This window comes from Rana temporaria, chromosome 3 (assembly GCF_905171775.1).
Source record: "Rana temporaria chromosome 3, aRanTem1.1, whole genome shotgun sequence".
NCBI classification, from domain to species: domain Eukaryota; kingdom Metazoa; phylum Chordata; class Amphibia; order Anura; family Ranidae; genus Rana; species Rana temporaria.
Window position 1 is genome coordinate 126,599,630 of NC_053491.1, and position 17,268 is coordinate 126,616,897.

A 17,268-nucleotide genomic window follows, 5' to 3' on the forward strand; every position below is an offset into this window, starting at 1 on the left:
GTCCAGGGCCAAATTTTTATCCCAGTCCAGCCCTGGTGCTGCCCCAGGTGCATAGGGGCCCAATGATAATCTTGCATTACATCATACTTTCCAACTGTCCCGAGCTGTCCTCGGATGGCAGTGTCCCGGGAAGCATCCCAGTATTGTGCCCTTCTGCCTCCCCTGTACTGTGCCCTTCTGCCTCCCCTGTACTGTGCCCTTTGATTGGCGCCATTTTTTTCTTATTGTTTAAAATTGAATTTATTGAATATCCTAATAAATATATGTTTAATTCTATCAACTCTTTATACTTTAATTCTTGAGAGTAGGTGGGTAAATTGGGGCAGGCTGGTAGGGGGCCCAGTGCAGTACTTTGCCCAATGGGGCCCATGATGCTATTAAGACGGCCCTGGATAGCAAGTGACCCGCTGGGCGTAGCATCCCCTAAGCTTGCAAATCATGAATGGGGTGGGCGCAGATTGGCATTTTTGCCCTGGGCACTGGATGACCTTGTACTGGTGCAGCACAATAACTCAAGTGTACAAGCTGGCCTGGGGGTCAGTAAAAGGAGGGTGGTAAAACCTTGGCTCAACCTCCTATTTTTACCCCCCACTGCAAGTGTAAAGCACTAGGATGAGGGGGGTCGTTTTCAGATGTCCATGAACTGTCACTTTTGTGATGATCATGTGATCCCCAGCAGAGCTGTCATGCATGATGCATGGTGCAGGCAGCTTCCTCTCTCCTATGCTAGTTCCGGGGCTGTGTGGCTCCTCTGCCCCCCGGGCTCCTGGCACTTTTCGGTGCAGTGATCGGTGGGATCCGGTAGGTCCAGCCCCCAGGATAGGAGTCTCCTTGACGTGTGCGGGATTTTGGTGCAATGCGAATTCACTCCAAGTGATTAGTGAGTTGTCAGTGTGATCGGGGCTCCTCGGTGTGACAGGAGAGCGGCGTGTACCGTGTCATCATCAGCCGGGAGTAGGGGGAGCCCAGCCCGCAAAGTGACACCCCCTCCCCCCTCCTCCTCCTCCCCGTGCACAGCGCCGAGCAGACAAGGACAAGGCGGTCCTCTCCTCCGCCGATGCCTGACCGGCTCCCCCGGGGATGAACTGACTTGTCATCAGGAAGTGTGAGAAGTCAGAGCAGACAGCCCGGAGGAAGGAGATCTGTGCCCAGCTGGTACCCTCTGTGCCCGGTACCGCTCACCATGGCTCGGGAGAACGGAGAGAACAGCTCCTCCTGGAAGAAACAAGTGGACGACGTCAAGAAGATCTTCGACTTCAGGGAGGTGCTCGGATCGTAAGTACCGCCATCTACTACTTACCTCTCCATACATGTGTGTGTGTGATCCGTCCGACACGGGAACTTTACCAACACACCTGCACTGCCCCATAGATGACTATTACTGGGGGTACCTACCGACCAGTGCTTGGAGTGGGTCTAGGTTGGTGGGTGATACTTCTGGACCACTGAGAGATACATGGGTTACACCTGCTGACCAATGCTTAGTGTGCCTAGGTAGGTGGTGATACTGGGAGATACATGGCTTATACCTGCTGACCAATGCTTAGTGTGCCTAGGTAGGTGGTGATACTGGGAGATACGTGGCTTATACCTGCTGACCAATGCTTAGTGTGCCTAGGTAGGTGGTGATACTGGGAGATACATGGCTTATACCTGCTGACCAATGCTTAGTGTGCCTAGGTAGGTGGTGATACTGGGAGATACGTGGCTTATACCCGCTGACCAATGCTTAGTGTGCCTAGGTAGGTGGTGATACTGAGAGATACATGGGTTACACCTGCTGACTGACCAATGCTTAGTGTGCCTAGGTAGGTGGTGATACTGGAAACACTGAGAGATACATGGCTTATACCTGCTGACCAATGCTTAGTGTGCCTAGGTAGGTGGTGATACTGGGAGATACATGGCTTATACCTGCTGACCAATGCTTAGAGTGCCTAGGTAGGTGGTGATACTGGGAGATACATGGCTTATACCTGCTGACCAATGCTTAGTGTGCCTAGGTAGGTGGTGATACTGGAATCACTGAGAGATACATGGGTTACATCTGCTGACCAATGCTTAGTGTGCCTTGGTAGGGGGTGATACTGGGAGATGCATGGCTTATACCTGCTGACCAATGCTTAGTGTGCCTAGGTAGGTGGTGATACTGGGAGATACATGGGTTATACCTGCTGACCAATGCTTAGTGTGCCTAGGTAGGTGGTGATACTGGGAGATGCATGGCTTATACCTGCTGACCAATGCTTAGTGTGCCTAGGTAGGTGGTGATACTGGGAGATACATGGCTTATACCTGCTGACCAATGCTTAGTGTGCCTAGGTAGGTGGTGATACTGGGAGATACGTGGCTTATACCCGCTGACCAATGCTTAGTGTGCCTAGGTAGGTGGTGATACTGAGAGATACATGGGTTACACCTGCTGACTGACCAATGCTTAGTGTGCCTAGGTAGGTGGTGATACTGGAAACACTGAGAGATACATGGCTTATACCTGCTGACCAATGCTTAGTGTGCCTAGGTAGGTGGTGATACTGGGAGATACATGGCTTATACCTGCTGACCAATGCTTAGAGTGCCTAGGTAGGTGGTGATACTGGGAGATACATGGCTTATACCTGCTGACCAATGCTTAGTGTGCCTTGGTAGGGGGTGATACTGGGAGATACATGGCTTATACCTGCTGACCAATGCTTAGTGTGCCTAGGTAGGTGGTGATACTGGGAGATACATGGGTTATACCTGCTGACCAATGCTTAGTGTGCCTAGGTAGGTGGTGATACTGGGAGATGCATGGCTTATACCTGCTGACCAATGCTTAGTGTGCCTAGGTAGGTGGTGATACTGGGAGATACATGGCTTATACCTGCTGACCAATGCTTAGTGTGCTTAAGTAGGTGGTGATACTGAGAGATACATGGCTAATACCTGCTGACCAATGCTTAGTGTGCCTAGGTAGGTGGTGATACTGGAATCACTGGGAGATACATGGGTTACACCTGCTGACCAATGCTTAGTGTGCCTAGGTAGGTGGTGATACTGGAATCACTGGGAGATAGGTGGCTTATACCTGGTGAACGGTGGGTCTAGGTAGGTGGGCTATACTGGGATCAATGGGGGACATTTGGGCTCTACCTGGCGACCAGTGCTTAGAGTGTGCCTAGGTAGGTGGGTAATACTGGGAGATACACGGGCTACAACTGCTGACCAGTGCTTACAGTTGTTTATTAGGTGGGTGATACTGGGATCAATGGGAGATACATGGGTTACACCTGCTGTCCAGTGCTTACAGATACCTAGATAGGTGGTGATAATGGGATCACTGAGAGATGCATGGGTTATACCTGCTGACCAGTGCTTAGAGTGTGCCTAGGTAGGTGGGCTATACTGTAACTTGTAACCACTGGGAGAGATACAATATATGGGCTCTACCTACTGACCAGTGCTAAGAGTGTTCCTAGGTCAGTGGGTGATACTGGGATCACTGAGAGATGTATAGGTTATACCTGCTGATCAGTGCTTAGGGTGTGCCTAGGTAGGTGGGTTATACTGGGATCACTGGGAGATACAATATATGGATTATACCTGCTGACTGGTGTTTACGTGTGCCTAGGTAGGTAGGTTATACTGGTATGACAGCGAGACACATGGACTGTAACATCTGTCCAGTTGCTGGGTAATTGGATTATACTGTAAACTGGGAGATGCATGGGTTTTACCAGCTGTTTATTGCTTCTGTATAGGTAGGTAGATTACACTGACATCACTGGGACACACCAGGGTTTGCCTGCAATAGATGGGCTCTGCCTGCTGTCCTGTGCCCAGGTAGGTAGATTATACTGGGATCACCCTGTGGGCTCTACCTGCTGTCCAGTGCTTGGAGTATGCCTAGGTGGGTGGATTATACTGGGATCACTAGGAGACACATGAGCCCTACCAGTGCATGGGTAGGTGGATTATACTGGGATTACTGGGAGATGCACAGGGTTTACCTGCTGTTTAGTGCTTAGAGTGTGCCTAGGAGGTTAATTATACACTGGGAGAAACATGTGCTGTTCTTGCTGCTTGGTGCTTAGGGCCAGATTCACGTAGAATCGTGGCGGCGTAACGTATCCTAGATACGTTACACCGCCGCAATTTTTCATCGCAAGTGCCTGATTCACCAAGCACTTGCGATGAAAACTACGCCGGCGGCCTCCGGCGCAAGGCGGGCCAATTCAAATGGGCGTGTGCCATTTAACTTAGGCGCGCTCCCGCGCCGGACCTACTGCGCATGCTCCGTTTCTTAACTCCCGCCGTGCTTTGCGCACCGTGACGTCATTTTTTTGAACGGCGACGCGTGTAGCGTACTTCCCGGATTCACATACGGCCGCTCTACGTTGCGCGGGCGTACCGTATTTACGCTACGCCGCCGCAGCTTAGAGAGACAAGTGCTGTATTCACAAAGCGCTTGCGTCCTAAGTTACGGCGGCGTAGCGTAAATCGGCCGGCGTAAGCGCGCGTAATTCAAAGTAGGCTGGTAGGGGGCGTGTTGTATTTAAATTAGGCTTGACCCCATGTAGATGCATGGCCGAACGAACGGCGCATGCGCGTGCATGCTCAGTATCACGTCGTATTTACGCCCGAAGATACGTCGGCTCATTGCCGGGTACGTGAACGTAACTTACGCACAGCCCTATTCGCGTACGGCTTACGCAAACGACGTAAAAAGATACGCTTGTTCCGATGTCCATACTTTGCATGGGCTGCGCTACCTAGAGCCCAGCTTTATCTTTACGCCGGCGTATGTCTTACGTAAACGGCGTAACTAATTGCGACGGGCGTTCGTACGTTCGTGAATCGGCGTATCTTGCTCATTTACATATTCGACGCGGAAATCAAGGAAGCGCCACCTAGCGACCAGCGTAATTATTGCAACCCAAGATACGACGGCGTAGGTGACTTACGCCGCTCGTATCTTGGCCAAATCTATGCGTAACTGATTCTATGAATCGGGCGCATAGATACGACGGCGGCCATTCGGACTTACGACGGCGTATCTGGAGATACGCCGTCGTAAGTCTTTGTGAATCTGGGCCACATTCTTTAGTTGTGTTACACTACAAAGTAAATATGTATTGTACAGAGGAATGACCGTGTAGGCTTAGAACCCGCACATTGTGAGTAAACAAATGGCAGAGAATAATAATAACAATAGTAATATTTATTAAACACAAGAAAATACAGTGTATCATGCAACAATGGTACATTGAATGTCATAGCTACTAGTATAACCTGCTCATACAGAGCCCTTTATGTTAGTGAGATGAGAACTAGATAAACTTGGATAAATATTTGTGTAAAGTTTGAGGATTGGGCTGTCACCGATGATTGGCTGGGCAAACGTATTTACAGATGCCAGTCTGTTGGTTACATTTTTTTCTTGGGTAGGTCATCCATCCAGACTTACTGATATATTACTGTTTTGTTATAAAGTATTGGAACTTTTGATGCAAGCAAAATTGAAAGGACAAATAGCAATGAGTTTCGAAACAATCAATCACATTTGCTTTCATTTTTCAGTTTGTACCAGACAAATGTCAACTAGAAGGTGATTGGTTGCTCTGGGCAATGCTCCTGCTTTTAGAAATGAGATATCATACATTTTGATACATTCCTGGACTTCTAATAGAGCCGTGTAAAGTATCACGACTGTGTGCAAAGGGCAGAAACCTTGTAGTCTGCTGATCAGATTTCAGGTTTTGTAGTCCTGTTATATTTGGATACATTGGGTCGCTGTTCTTTGTACTTAATCACTGCATCTTCCACTATTATAGTAAGCAAATACGTATTCTTAAATGTATAGGATTTAATAGAATGTAAATGCAGTTTGATTTTTAAATATACATTAGGATGCGTGCCAAGTAGTGTTTTTTTTTTTATACTAGAAACTTTCAGTTTTGTTATCTGTATGACAGTTGGTGCAGAATAGCAGTGGGGGGTGGGGCGTGAAATATCCCCGCCCACCACATATGGGATGCTGGCAGAATATATTTTTACAGTAAAAAAAACAGTTTTTGTCAGTTTATTTACTTACCTATAATTGGCTTATGAAGGTCATCAACAGTTCTGGCATGAGCAGGGATCTATAAAAGAAAAAAATGCGTCATTAGCAGCGCAGTCGGCGGGGATTTGAAAAAAGAGGCACATCCCGCCCTCCGTCCCATGTCGTGGCCCACATTATGAGGTTTTTGTCCTTTTCTTTTGAAAAGGAACTTTTTTTTTTTCTCAAACAAAGTTTTTATTGAGCAAATGTGGAAAACATCATACAAAACTCCAGAGCACAATCATAAATGAAATCACAAGGAATAATACACTGACACGACACTTCGCCAAAAGCCACTCGGTATTGCAAATTCCCTTAAAGCCGTCCCCCACTCCCCCACCCCGCGGGCATGTACAAGTATTCAGGAACCAGCCAATCGCAAACCTAGAATAGCCGGTCATACACAAGATCTATCGGGGCTAGACCCGGAACATCAAGCCACTGGGCCCATAACTTTTCATATTTACCGCTGGTCCTTCTTCTCTGATACCCCACCTTCTCCAGTCTCAAAGTGACCCCCATCTGCTTAATCCATTCCTGCACTGTAGGTGGTTCAGTGTCCTTCCAGTGTCTTAGTATCACTAAACAAGCCTGGAACAGGGCCCTGCCTATAGCCTGTCTAGGGATATCCTCCACTAGGAGGCCCTCAGTTATCCCCAGCAGGCAAACCTTGGCCTCAGGGGAACCTGTATCTGGAAGGCCCCATTAATAGTGTCAACCACCCCTGTCCAGTACAGGTGGAGCTTCGGGCAGCGCCACAGAAGGTGGATGAGATCTCCATGGTCCCTGCAGCACCTAGTGCAGCAGGGGTCTACCCCCAGTCCCATTCGTGCCAGCCTGGCTGGTGTTTAGTGGACCCTTAAGAGGATGTAGCGTTGCGACAGTCTGTGTGGCCTCCTCCCACTGCTCATCTTCAAACGCTTCCACATTCCGTTCCCACCGAGCCACCGCCTTAAGAGGGGTACCCGGTAGGATGAGATTTAACATAGCATAGCAACTGGATATAAACCCCTTGTAGGTGGACACCTCAGACAGGAAATTAAAGACTGGTGCCGAGTCCATGGACCATATATCAGCCTCCCTCTGAGCATCAAATGCGTGTTTCAGTTGTAAGTAATAAAAGTGCATGGACGCTGGGAGTTGAAAGTCTGCCCTGAGCTGACTTTTCAGACCGAGAAAAGGAACTTTAAGTTATTGTTTTATTAGCTTGAGCTTTAATAGCTAAGCTAACGTGTGTTGTTGTTGATATATTTTCATATCGGTATTTGATTATATGCTGTTAATGTAATTATTATATACCTATAATAAAAGGCCACAGCCAATTGAATCCACACAAATATGAGTGTTGTATCTTATATTTACAAGGTAAAGTTGTATTAAATGTTCTGCCTAGCATCCCATGTAAATGCAGTTTGGTTTTTAAATATACATTAGAGCACAGGTGTCAAACACAAGGCCCGCGGCCTGCAGCTGCAGGAGAGCTCCAGCCGCCTCTGGTCCTCCTCCAGACCCCTACTTTCTTCTTTCAAGCAATGCATCCAGCTTCTTCCCCGCAGCAGCATAAGGAACGGGGGGTGCACTGTGATGTAAGAGAGAGTGGGGGACAAAACTTCTGATGGTGGGGTGGCTTTTGACACTTAATGTAAGGGGAGGGGATGCGCTGGACATCTAATCTTACAGATACAACCGGCCCTTTTGCGAACAATCATAATGCTGATGCGGCCCACAATGAAATGGAGTTTGACATCCCTGCATTAGAGGATGCAGGCCAAGTAGTGTTTTTTTTTTTTTTATACAAGAAACTTTCAGTTTTGTTATCTGTATGACAGTTGGTGTGTAGAATGAGTCAGGATGAGCCTACAGTAAAGGTCTTACCGTGCACTTTTGACATTTTTTACTTTATGAACAGTAAAACTTGTCAATTTGTAAGGTTAGATGTATAATGTTGAGATTTCTAATGTAATAATTACAATTATACATCAGACAGGAGGCTCATATCTTATGCATTAATCCTTCTTTATTAATGCTCACAGCAGAAGTGTAAAACCTTTAACGAATGTAATAAAAGAAAAAACTGGTAGAACCACACCTCCCAGCAGTCCCATGGCCTAAACCACTCCCATTCTAGTCTCTATAAATGGACTGCTCTCACTAGAATCTTCCTCTTTCTTTCTGCTCACGGCGGAGCATAGATAAGTATACACGGATTATTAGATATTGATATTATTATTATATATATTATATATATTTCTATGTCTATTGTGGTGCGATTTTGAAGAAATCCCATATCTCCTTGATACCTAAGCTTTTTTCCAACCTCTTTTTACCTTAGTGTACTGTACCTTACACCTCTTTATCCTTAGCACTTTTCTGTGCCTCTCTATATTTTTCCTTACCTCCGTTCCGCTGGCACCGCTGCTATTGTCAGATCTGTCAGCGATCTACGCACCCCTCCCTCCCTCTTCCTTCTCCTATGCGGCGCGCCATCTTGGGCAATCTCCCCCTTCTTTCCCCTCCATAGGACGAACACGCGTCGCCAAGTAGGCGGAGCCTCCCCTCGCTCTACTCCTGCAGAGCCGCCCCCGCCGTCCTATCGCTTCGCGCGCTGGACCCGGGAGACGTGCTCTCTCACACCTTCCAACCAATAGACGCCTGGGGGCCGTAGTCTCGCGAGACTTCGCCCCCAGAGCGCATTCGCTCACAGGCTCTCCTCCCGTCGCGTGCCAGTCGGCGCTGGTGACCGGAGGGAGAGCCTGGTATAGTCTGTTCACCGCATCTTCTCCTGGGAATTTAATTCCCATCCTTACCCTGTGCCCACATTCTACTACCCCAAAATTCTCACAGAACCTTTAGGTGTGCTTGCCTGCCATATATATATATTATTTTCACAGATATCTGCAAAACGTTCTGTGCACTATTAACCCTTGCACCGCTGCCTCTCTCTTTCATTACGATGACTGAAGAGGGCTCCCCCTCCCCCACAGGGCAGGAATTGGTCCTGGAACCTACTCACCTTCTCAGTACTTCCCAATTACAGGACCTTATTAACCAGTCTGTCCAAGCAGCACTAGCAGTAACTGCCGCTTCTGGAGCTTCCCAATCCAACTATCCCCCTGTGCCCGTACCACTCGGCACAGAACCGGCCACAAAGAAGGGAAAATCCTCCTTTAAAAGGAAGAACGTGGTGACGGTTTATGACTCCCCGGCAGGGGAAGCTAACAATATGCTGCGAGCAGATCCTTCCACGGACTGCCACCCCACGCATCCTACAGACCCTTTTCAACCTCTGAGCCTCAGAGAGTCAACAAAAAGGCATGGTTCCGCTAAGAGAGCCAAACCAGACTCTTACATCATAGAGTCAGACGACGATTCATCCGCCGAGTCGGATAAATCAGAGGTCTCAGGGTCTGATTGTTATGAGGAAGAGGATGCGGGGGCTTCGGCAATCCTCCCGGATGCCAACCCTGACAACCAGGGCAAAGACGTATTAGACGCCATGGGGGAACCCCTTTTCAACCCTGACACTATCTCACATCCCCGCTCGGGGGACTGGTCTCCCCTGCCCCATGTGTCCCAATATGTAGAGCTCTGGGCACGGAGACCATTGGATAAATCCAATCGCAACAAACTTAGAGCGGAGTGCCCCCGCCCGCATATCCCTATGAAAGCGGTTGTCACACCTACAGTGGACCCTATACTAATGAAATACCTGCTTAAAACAGGAAAGATGCCTAAGAAAGGGATCGATCGGTCCTTCAATAATATCCAGGATCGTATCCTGGACCTGTTCGGGCCTCTGACCAAAATTCTGAATCTGGCGGAACAATCCGCAACAACTGGCCAAGGGGTTGACCTAACTCAACTGCGCGGTTGGGCCCAAAGAGCCATATGCCTTACGGGCAACGCCAACACCGCCTGTTCAGTCGAGCGCAGGCGCTCAATTCTCATGCGCCTCGACCCGCAACTAGCCCATTTAGCAGAGTCCGAGCCAGGCCCCTCAGCAGAGGGCATGCTTTTTGGCGAGTCCTTAATAAAGGACATTAATAAATTTGTTGGCATGTTCAACAGCCTGGACAAGGCACAAACATCCCTGAAGAAAACCAACAATGCCAGAGTTTTTCCCCGGGCCGGCAGAAACAGGGGCCGTTCTGCCGGCCGATACAACACGGGCAGACCCTTTCAGAGGTCTTCTGCCCAAACACACTATAACCAGGCTCCCGCCCACTATACCACCACCGCGCAACCGGCACCATTCTTCCCCCCCCCCGTGGAAGACCCTGGAGAGGACGCGGCCAAAGAGGATACCCTCGTTCACGCCCGTATTCCGGTGAGTACCACTCTCATTCCCTTTCCCCTCATACCGGTGGGAGGCCGCCTAATGTTTTTTACGCACGCCTGGTCTGCGATTACGGCAGATCCCTGGGTTCTGAACACGGTAACGGGTTTCCAAATAGACCTGGTTTCCCCACCGACTCTGGGGATAATACCACCCCCTATCCATTTTTCAGAACAAAATGTGACCCTTATAGACACCGAACTTCGGGAATTGTTAGCCAAACATGCGGTCACCGAAGTCGTCACCCCATCCCCGGGCTTCCTCAGCAACCTCTTCCTGGTCAAGAAGAAGGGGGGGGGTTATCGCCCGGTCATAAATCTCCGGGACTTGAACCAACATGTCGCCTATCGGCATTTCAAGATGGAAGGCATTCACTGCCTCCGGGACCTACTCACCCCAGGGGACTGGTTAGTGAAGGTAGACCTAAAGGACGCCTACCTCACGGTTCCCATGCATCCAGAGTCTCAACATCTCCTCCGCTTCAGATGGTGGGGTCGCATCTGGCAATTTACGTGCCTACCGTTCGGCCTGTCCTCAGCCCCGTGGTGCTTTACCAAGCTCCTGAAACCGGTCGTGGCAGCGCTGAGGAGCAGGGGAGTTCGTCTGATCATTTACCTGGACGATCTCCTCATAATGACTTACTCCAGGAATCTGGCGTATCGTCACATGAACTGGACCATCGACCTGTTACAAAGCCTGGGCTTCGTAATCAACCGAGAAAAATCGGTTCTCGTCCCTGCACAGGAGATGGAATTTCTGGGTTTCTCAATAGACACCCAACTCGCTATCCTGCGACTTCCCAGCGAGAAATTGGCTCTAATCCGAAAAGAGATCAGGGCGGTTCTGCGCAAGGGTTTCCTATCCCTACGCATTCTAGCACGCATAGTCGGCCTACTAGCTGCATCCATCCAGGCCATCTTCCCGGCCCCCTTACATTACCGGGCCCTCCAGAGGTTAAAAATCTTACACCTGCGACGGGGCCTCCGCTACGCGGACGAAGTGTCCATATCCCCAGAAGCTCAGGTCGAGTTACGCTGGTGGCTCCGCCACGCCACCGAGTGGAACGGCCGGACAATTTTCAATGCACAACCAGATGTTGTCATCGAGTCGGACGCGAGCCGACATGGCTGGGGCGCCCGCTTGGGGCTACTGTCCACAGGAGGGATCTGGTCCAGGGAGGAATCCCTGTTACATATCAACGCTTTGGAACTCTCAGCGGCTCTCTTCGCCATTCAGAGTTTCCTGGCAACACGGACCAACTGTTGCGTATTATTACGCATGGACAATATTTCAGCGGTTCAATACATCAACCGCCTGGGAGGTACCAGATCCAAGATTCTAGCGGACATCTCCGCGGAGATCTGGCATTTCTGTCTGTCTCGAGACATCTCTCTGCTAGCAGAATACATCCCGGGGGTCTCCAACACAGTAGCAGACTGGAACTCTCGATATCTGGTAGACTCCAGCGACTGGGGCTTGGACTGTTCGGTTTTCACCCAGATAAATTTACTTTGGGGACCTTTGGGCATAGACCTTTTCGCCTCTCGCCTCAACCACCAACTGCCCCACTTCTTCAGTTGGAGACCGGACCCAGGGTCCTCGGCAGTGGACGCTTTCCGCCACTCCTGGACAGGGGGTACACATTATGCGTTTCCCCCGTTCTCAATGATCCCCAGGGTCCTTCGGCAAATCGCCAATCAGGGAGCAACGGTGGTTCTGATCACACCGTGGTGGCCAGCTCAACCTTGGTTCCCTCTGCTGCTGGACTCGATCATCGACCACCCCAGAGTCCTTCCCCAGTTCCCTCATATCCTGTTACACCCGACCAAGGGCATTCACCCCTTAGTGGAAGAAGGCAATCTGATGCTCCTAGCATGGCTGGTCTCTGGATGCCAGACCCGGGTGACGGCCTTTCAAGCTCGGCTAGAGACCTCCTCACCATGGCCTGGGCCCCGGGGACTCGGTCGGCATACCGATCAGCCTGGCTACTTTGGGTACGTTGGTGTGACCAACGGCAAGCTGATCCCTTGCGTGCCCCTATAACCATCATTGCGAACTACTTGGCGGAGTCTTTTTCCTCTGGCAAGGCTTACAGTTCCATCAATGTTTACAGGTCGGCCATATCGGCCTATCACTATCCAGTGGATTCCAGGCCTGTCGGCAAACACCCCCTGATCTGCAGACTCCTGCGAGGTATCAGGTTCAAACGACCCCCGCGGCCTAAGTATCAGTCCACTTGGGACGTTTCCAGGGTCCTTGCCATGCTCTCGAGCTGGGAAGACAACGAGTCGCTGTCTCTTAAGATGCTGTCATTCAAACTTACTATCCTGCTTTGTCTGATTTCTATAAAGCGCGTTTCCGACGTTAGAGCCTTGGACATCTCTAGGCGACAATTTTCACCTCAAGGCGTCAAGTTCACGATAGTCCGCAGGACGAAGACCGGCCTGCACTCGGTTTTTTATCCCTTTTTCCCTACACACCCACGACTCTGTGTGGTTAGATGCCTACAAGCATACGAAGCTAGCACCGCGGATCTACGTAGTCCGGACTCCTCCCAACTATTAGTTTCTTACATCAGACCTCATCATCCGGTCACAACCGCCACTCTAGCGCGCTGGGTTAGGTCCACCATGGCGTTGGCGGGTATAGACATCACGCTGTTTGGAGCACACTCGGCCAGAGGGGCCATGGCTACCAAGGTGATGGCGACCGGAGGCTCACTCTCTGAGCTATTAATGGCGGCTGATTGGTCTTCTGAATCAGTCTTCCGTTTTTTCTATTTCAGACCGGAGGATCATGTTGCCATGTCTGTTTTATGATGTTTGATTGCTATGTAATGTTTTGACCTTTTCTTGGTATATACATTTATGCTGTGTTAGCTTTGAACTTGCATAAGATATGAGCCTCCTGTCTGATGTATAATTCGAGATTTTCCTAGCTTGTGACGGAAAATATTGATTATATGAAGACAGGAGGCGAGTATCTTCCCTCCCTTCCCAACCCTTTCATGTTTTGGGTCTTCTATTTCAGGCTACTGATTTTTCGTTTACCTGGAGTCGTTCGTTCGGTTGACCTATGGTTAGGGTGATGTTCCCCTGTTCGGTTCAATCAACAAGTGCTGTGGGTCGACACAGTCGGGGCCTACGACCTTCCTCCTTTGAAAGTCTTCGGTTACAAATCGTGGGCCGGCTGGCCGAAGAGTCGGTAATCGGAGATTAGGAAACGACACCTCGTACTCACGCAAAGAAAGAGGAAGATTCTAGTGAGAGCAGTCCATTTATAGAGACTAGAATGGGAGTGGTTTAGGCCATGGGACTGCTGGGAGGTGTGGTTCTACCAGTTTTTTCTTTTATTACATTCGTTAAAGGTTTTACACTTCTGCTGTGAGCATTAATAAAGAAGGATTAATGCATAAGATACTCGCCTCCTGTCTTCATATAATCAATATTTTCCGTCACAAGCTAGGAAAATCTCGAATTTTAAAGATGTTTTTTCTTTTGCACTGCTGTTGCACTCAGGCCAATTTCAAAACTTACAACTGTTTATTGCTGTCATTTGATAAGACATGGAAGTTGTAGCAGGTGCATTGCCTGCAGTGTTGGAGAAAGCAGGATGTGAATGAAATTAAATGAGCAGAAAGTAGAAATGGAGCTCCTGGGAGCCATGCTTGCTTCTGGGTTTGCATGTACAGGTACCATGGAAATAAATACTTTGGTGTTTTTCCAAATCACTGGCTGGATTATGAGGGGACAAAGCATGCCTAGTGTTCAGCAGTTCACAGGGAATTTTTATTATTAATTTAATTCATCATTATTTTCTTAGCTGATAATATATTTTAAGGGGTCAGTGTTGTAATTAATGGAAGTTCATAATTATAAAGGATCATCCACCAACTGTTTTATATCTGCCTACTTCATTTTCTTCAGTTTAATATATCCTGCCTAAGCTTTTAACACAGAAAGAATAGTGTCATTAAATTTGGGTTAGTAATAGTGCTCTTTTTTTTTTTTTTTTTTCAACTCCTTTTTTTCTTTTTTTTTTCAAATGTTTTTTATTGTATTTTTCAAAGATACACAATAAAGCACAAATAAAAATCATAACAATACAACCGTTTCTTAGTCATACTTAATGTTCAACAGGGTGCCTGGGTAGGCCTCAAATTATCATTTTACTAAACAGTAACAACATAGTGCTCTTTTTTTTTTTTTCTTGCAGTGATATCATCTACGCAATATTTATAACATAGCACAAGGAAATAAAGTAAATTATGTATCACTCAAGAAAAATATTTTCAACATATATAAAACAAAAACTTATTTTAGTAATACATTTTATAAAATCGTTGGGCACAACCAATTTTCAATTTAATAAGGTAGAAGGAAAGTCAAAACTTTTTATTTAATTTTGGAGTGATAGGGGATTATGAACCTTGTCAGGTTTTTTGTTTTCATTTGCATCCCATTGGAGAGATTTTTTTTTCACTCCCAGTCCCATAGCCAAAACAGAAAGTGAGAAGAAATCCCTCCAAAGTCAGGGAATCTCTGATTGTCATCAAGGTCACCAGAACTAGTGTCCATATTGGAAGATTTCCCCTATGTAACTGTTCTGGGCACAACCCAAAATTTTGGATTTTCTGTAATAGTGGTAAACATGAAAAATAGTGAAAGTGGATCTCCCTAATGGGGGAACACAGAAATAAAAACCTGACAGGTAATCTAATCCCTCTCCACTCTATTCAAAACTAAAATCTAGAAACAACTTAAACGAGGAACCATTGGGTGTCGTTAGTATGGAAACTTGTTAAAGATGTAACACTCCCATTGGTTGTGCTCTCAACCAAACCGTTAAACCATCCAATGGCTGGTGTCATAACTGATCACATGTACAACACCATGGCAGTTGAAGATTAAACTGAGGCCAATATGGCAGCTTCCTTGGCTGAAAATAATAGGAGTGTTTACTTCCACTTTAACTCTGATCATACAACAGGGCCATGTCCCAATATTTTCAGTACAAAAGGAAACAAGTTGAACAGTGGTTCATGAACTTTATGGGCACAAACCAAAGTAAGAAAAAACACAAAACTTTATTAATGCACAATAACAGGTTAAAACCATGTGCATAAAATACATAGTAGCATTCTAGACCCTAAATCATACAGGGTGGTGGTCACATTCTAAATAAGCAACCTGATAAATTACAGGCTGAAAATCAGAATAGTGTAGAGGGCTCCACCACCCCTTCAAGCCCACAAAGTCCACGAACCACGGTTCAACTTTTTTCCTATTCAAAACTTAAAAAGGTTTGTCTTAATTATACTTCAAAACAGTTTTAAGGTGCAATTCAGTTACACGTTCAGAAACATGTGGCCACGTAAGATCAACATTTCTCAACCTTTTTAACAAGAAAAAAAAAACATGAAATTATTTTTTTGATCTCAAAACCTCTGCTAAAAAGTTATTTTCTTTATTAATAATAATAATAATAATAATAATAATAATAATAATAATATTTTTTAGTGGTCAATGAGAATGGCCCCCTTATATTGGTGGTTATTGGGAAAAGGACCTCTCTATACTAATGCTCAGTGGGAAGACTTCTCCTTACTGATAGCTTTAAAAGATCATTGGAGTCAGTGATTAGTTATCAGAGAGGAAGAAATTGTTCACTGTTGAAGAAACCCCTAGCAACCTCTGGTTGAATCCTAGGGTTTAATGGAGCCCTGTTTCAGAAAGGCTGACTTTCTGAAGATGGTTGTACTTTCAGGTTGGCATTTGCGCATTTATTACATCCTTTGAAAAGGTCAACCCATTTTGTAATTTATATCCACTTCCTCATGCCCAGTATTAAAGGAGTCAATATCAAGCAGTAGTCATATAATGTATTAGCACCGTTGGAAAAAGCATTAAAAGATATAACCAGTATGGTAGACTGAATGTTCCCTCAAGTTTGTTCCTACAAGGGACAAACCTCCCTTGCTGGACCTTCTACACCCAATGGCTGCAAAGACAAAACGCCCCCCCCCCCCCCCCCAGCCAAAGGTGGGCCATTGCAACCATCTAATTTAGCCTTTCTCAACCTTTTCAACACAGAGAAAAAATTACTATGGGCTAGATTCAGGTAGCCGGGCGCATTATTACGGCGGCGTAGCGTATCGTATTTACGATACGCCGCCGTAAATCAGAGAGGCAAGTGCTGTATTCACAAAGCACTTGCCTCCTAAGTTACGGCGGCGTTGCGTAAATGGGGCCGGCGTAAGCGCACCTAATTCAAATGAGGATGAGGGGGCATGTTTTATGTAAATGGTTGGTGACCCGACGTGATTGACGTTTTTTACGAACGGCGCATGTGCCGTCCGTGTACATATCCCAGTGTGCATTGCTCCAAAGTACGCCGCAAGGACGTATTGGTTTCGGCATGAACGTAAATTACGTCCAGCCTCATTCACGGACAACTTACGCAAACAACGTAAAATTTTCAAATTTCGACGCAGGAATGACAGCCATACTTAACATTGGCTACGCCACCTAGGGGGCAGCTTTATCTTTACGCGGCGTATCTCTTACGGAAACGACATATCTTTACTGCGACGGACGTTCGTGAATCGGCGTATCTAGTAATTTACATATTCTACGCCGAAATCAACGGAAGTGCCACCTAGCGGCCAGCGGAAAAATTGCACCCTAAGATACGACGGCGCAGGCCGTCGTATCTTAGCTAGGTTTAAGTGTATCTCAGTTTGAGCATACACTTAAACTTACGACGGGCTTAGATTCTGAGTTACGTCGGCGTATCTACTGATACGCCGGCGTAACTCTTTGGGACTCTAGCCCTATGTCTACAACTC

The 17,268-nt window shown here is 47.3% G+C and overlaps 1 protein-coding gene across 1 annotated transcript in view; it reads left to right on the plus strand.

Moving 5' to 3' along the window:
• The first annotated feature begins 994 nt into the window (after positions 1 to 994).
• The window catches only part of CAMK1D (calcium/calmodulin dependent protein kinase ID), a 404,427-nt gene continuing 388,153 nt past the window's right edge, over positions 995 to 17,268 (plus strand). The window contains exon 1 of the mRNA XM_040343402.1: positions 995 to 1,275. Coding sequence (XP_040199336.1) covers positions 1,184 to 1,275 — 92 coding nt within the window. The 5' untranslated portion in view covers positions 995 to 1,183. The remainder of the gene's footprint in view (positions 1,276 to 17,268) is intronic.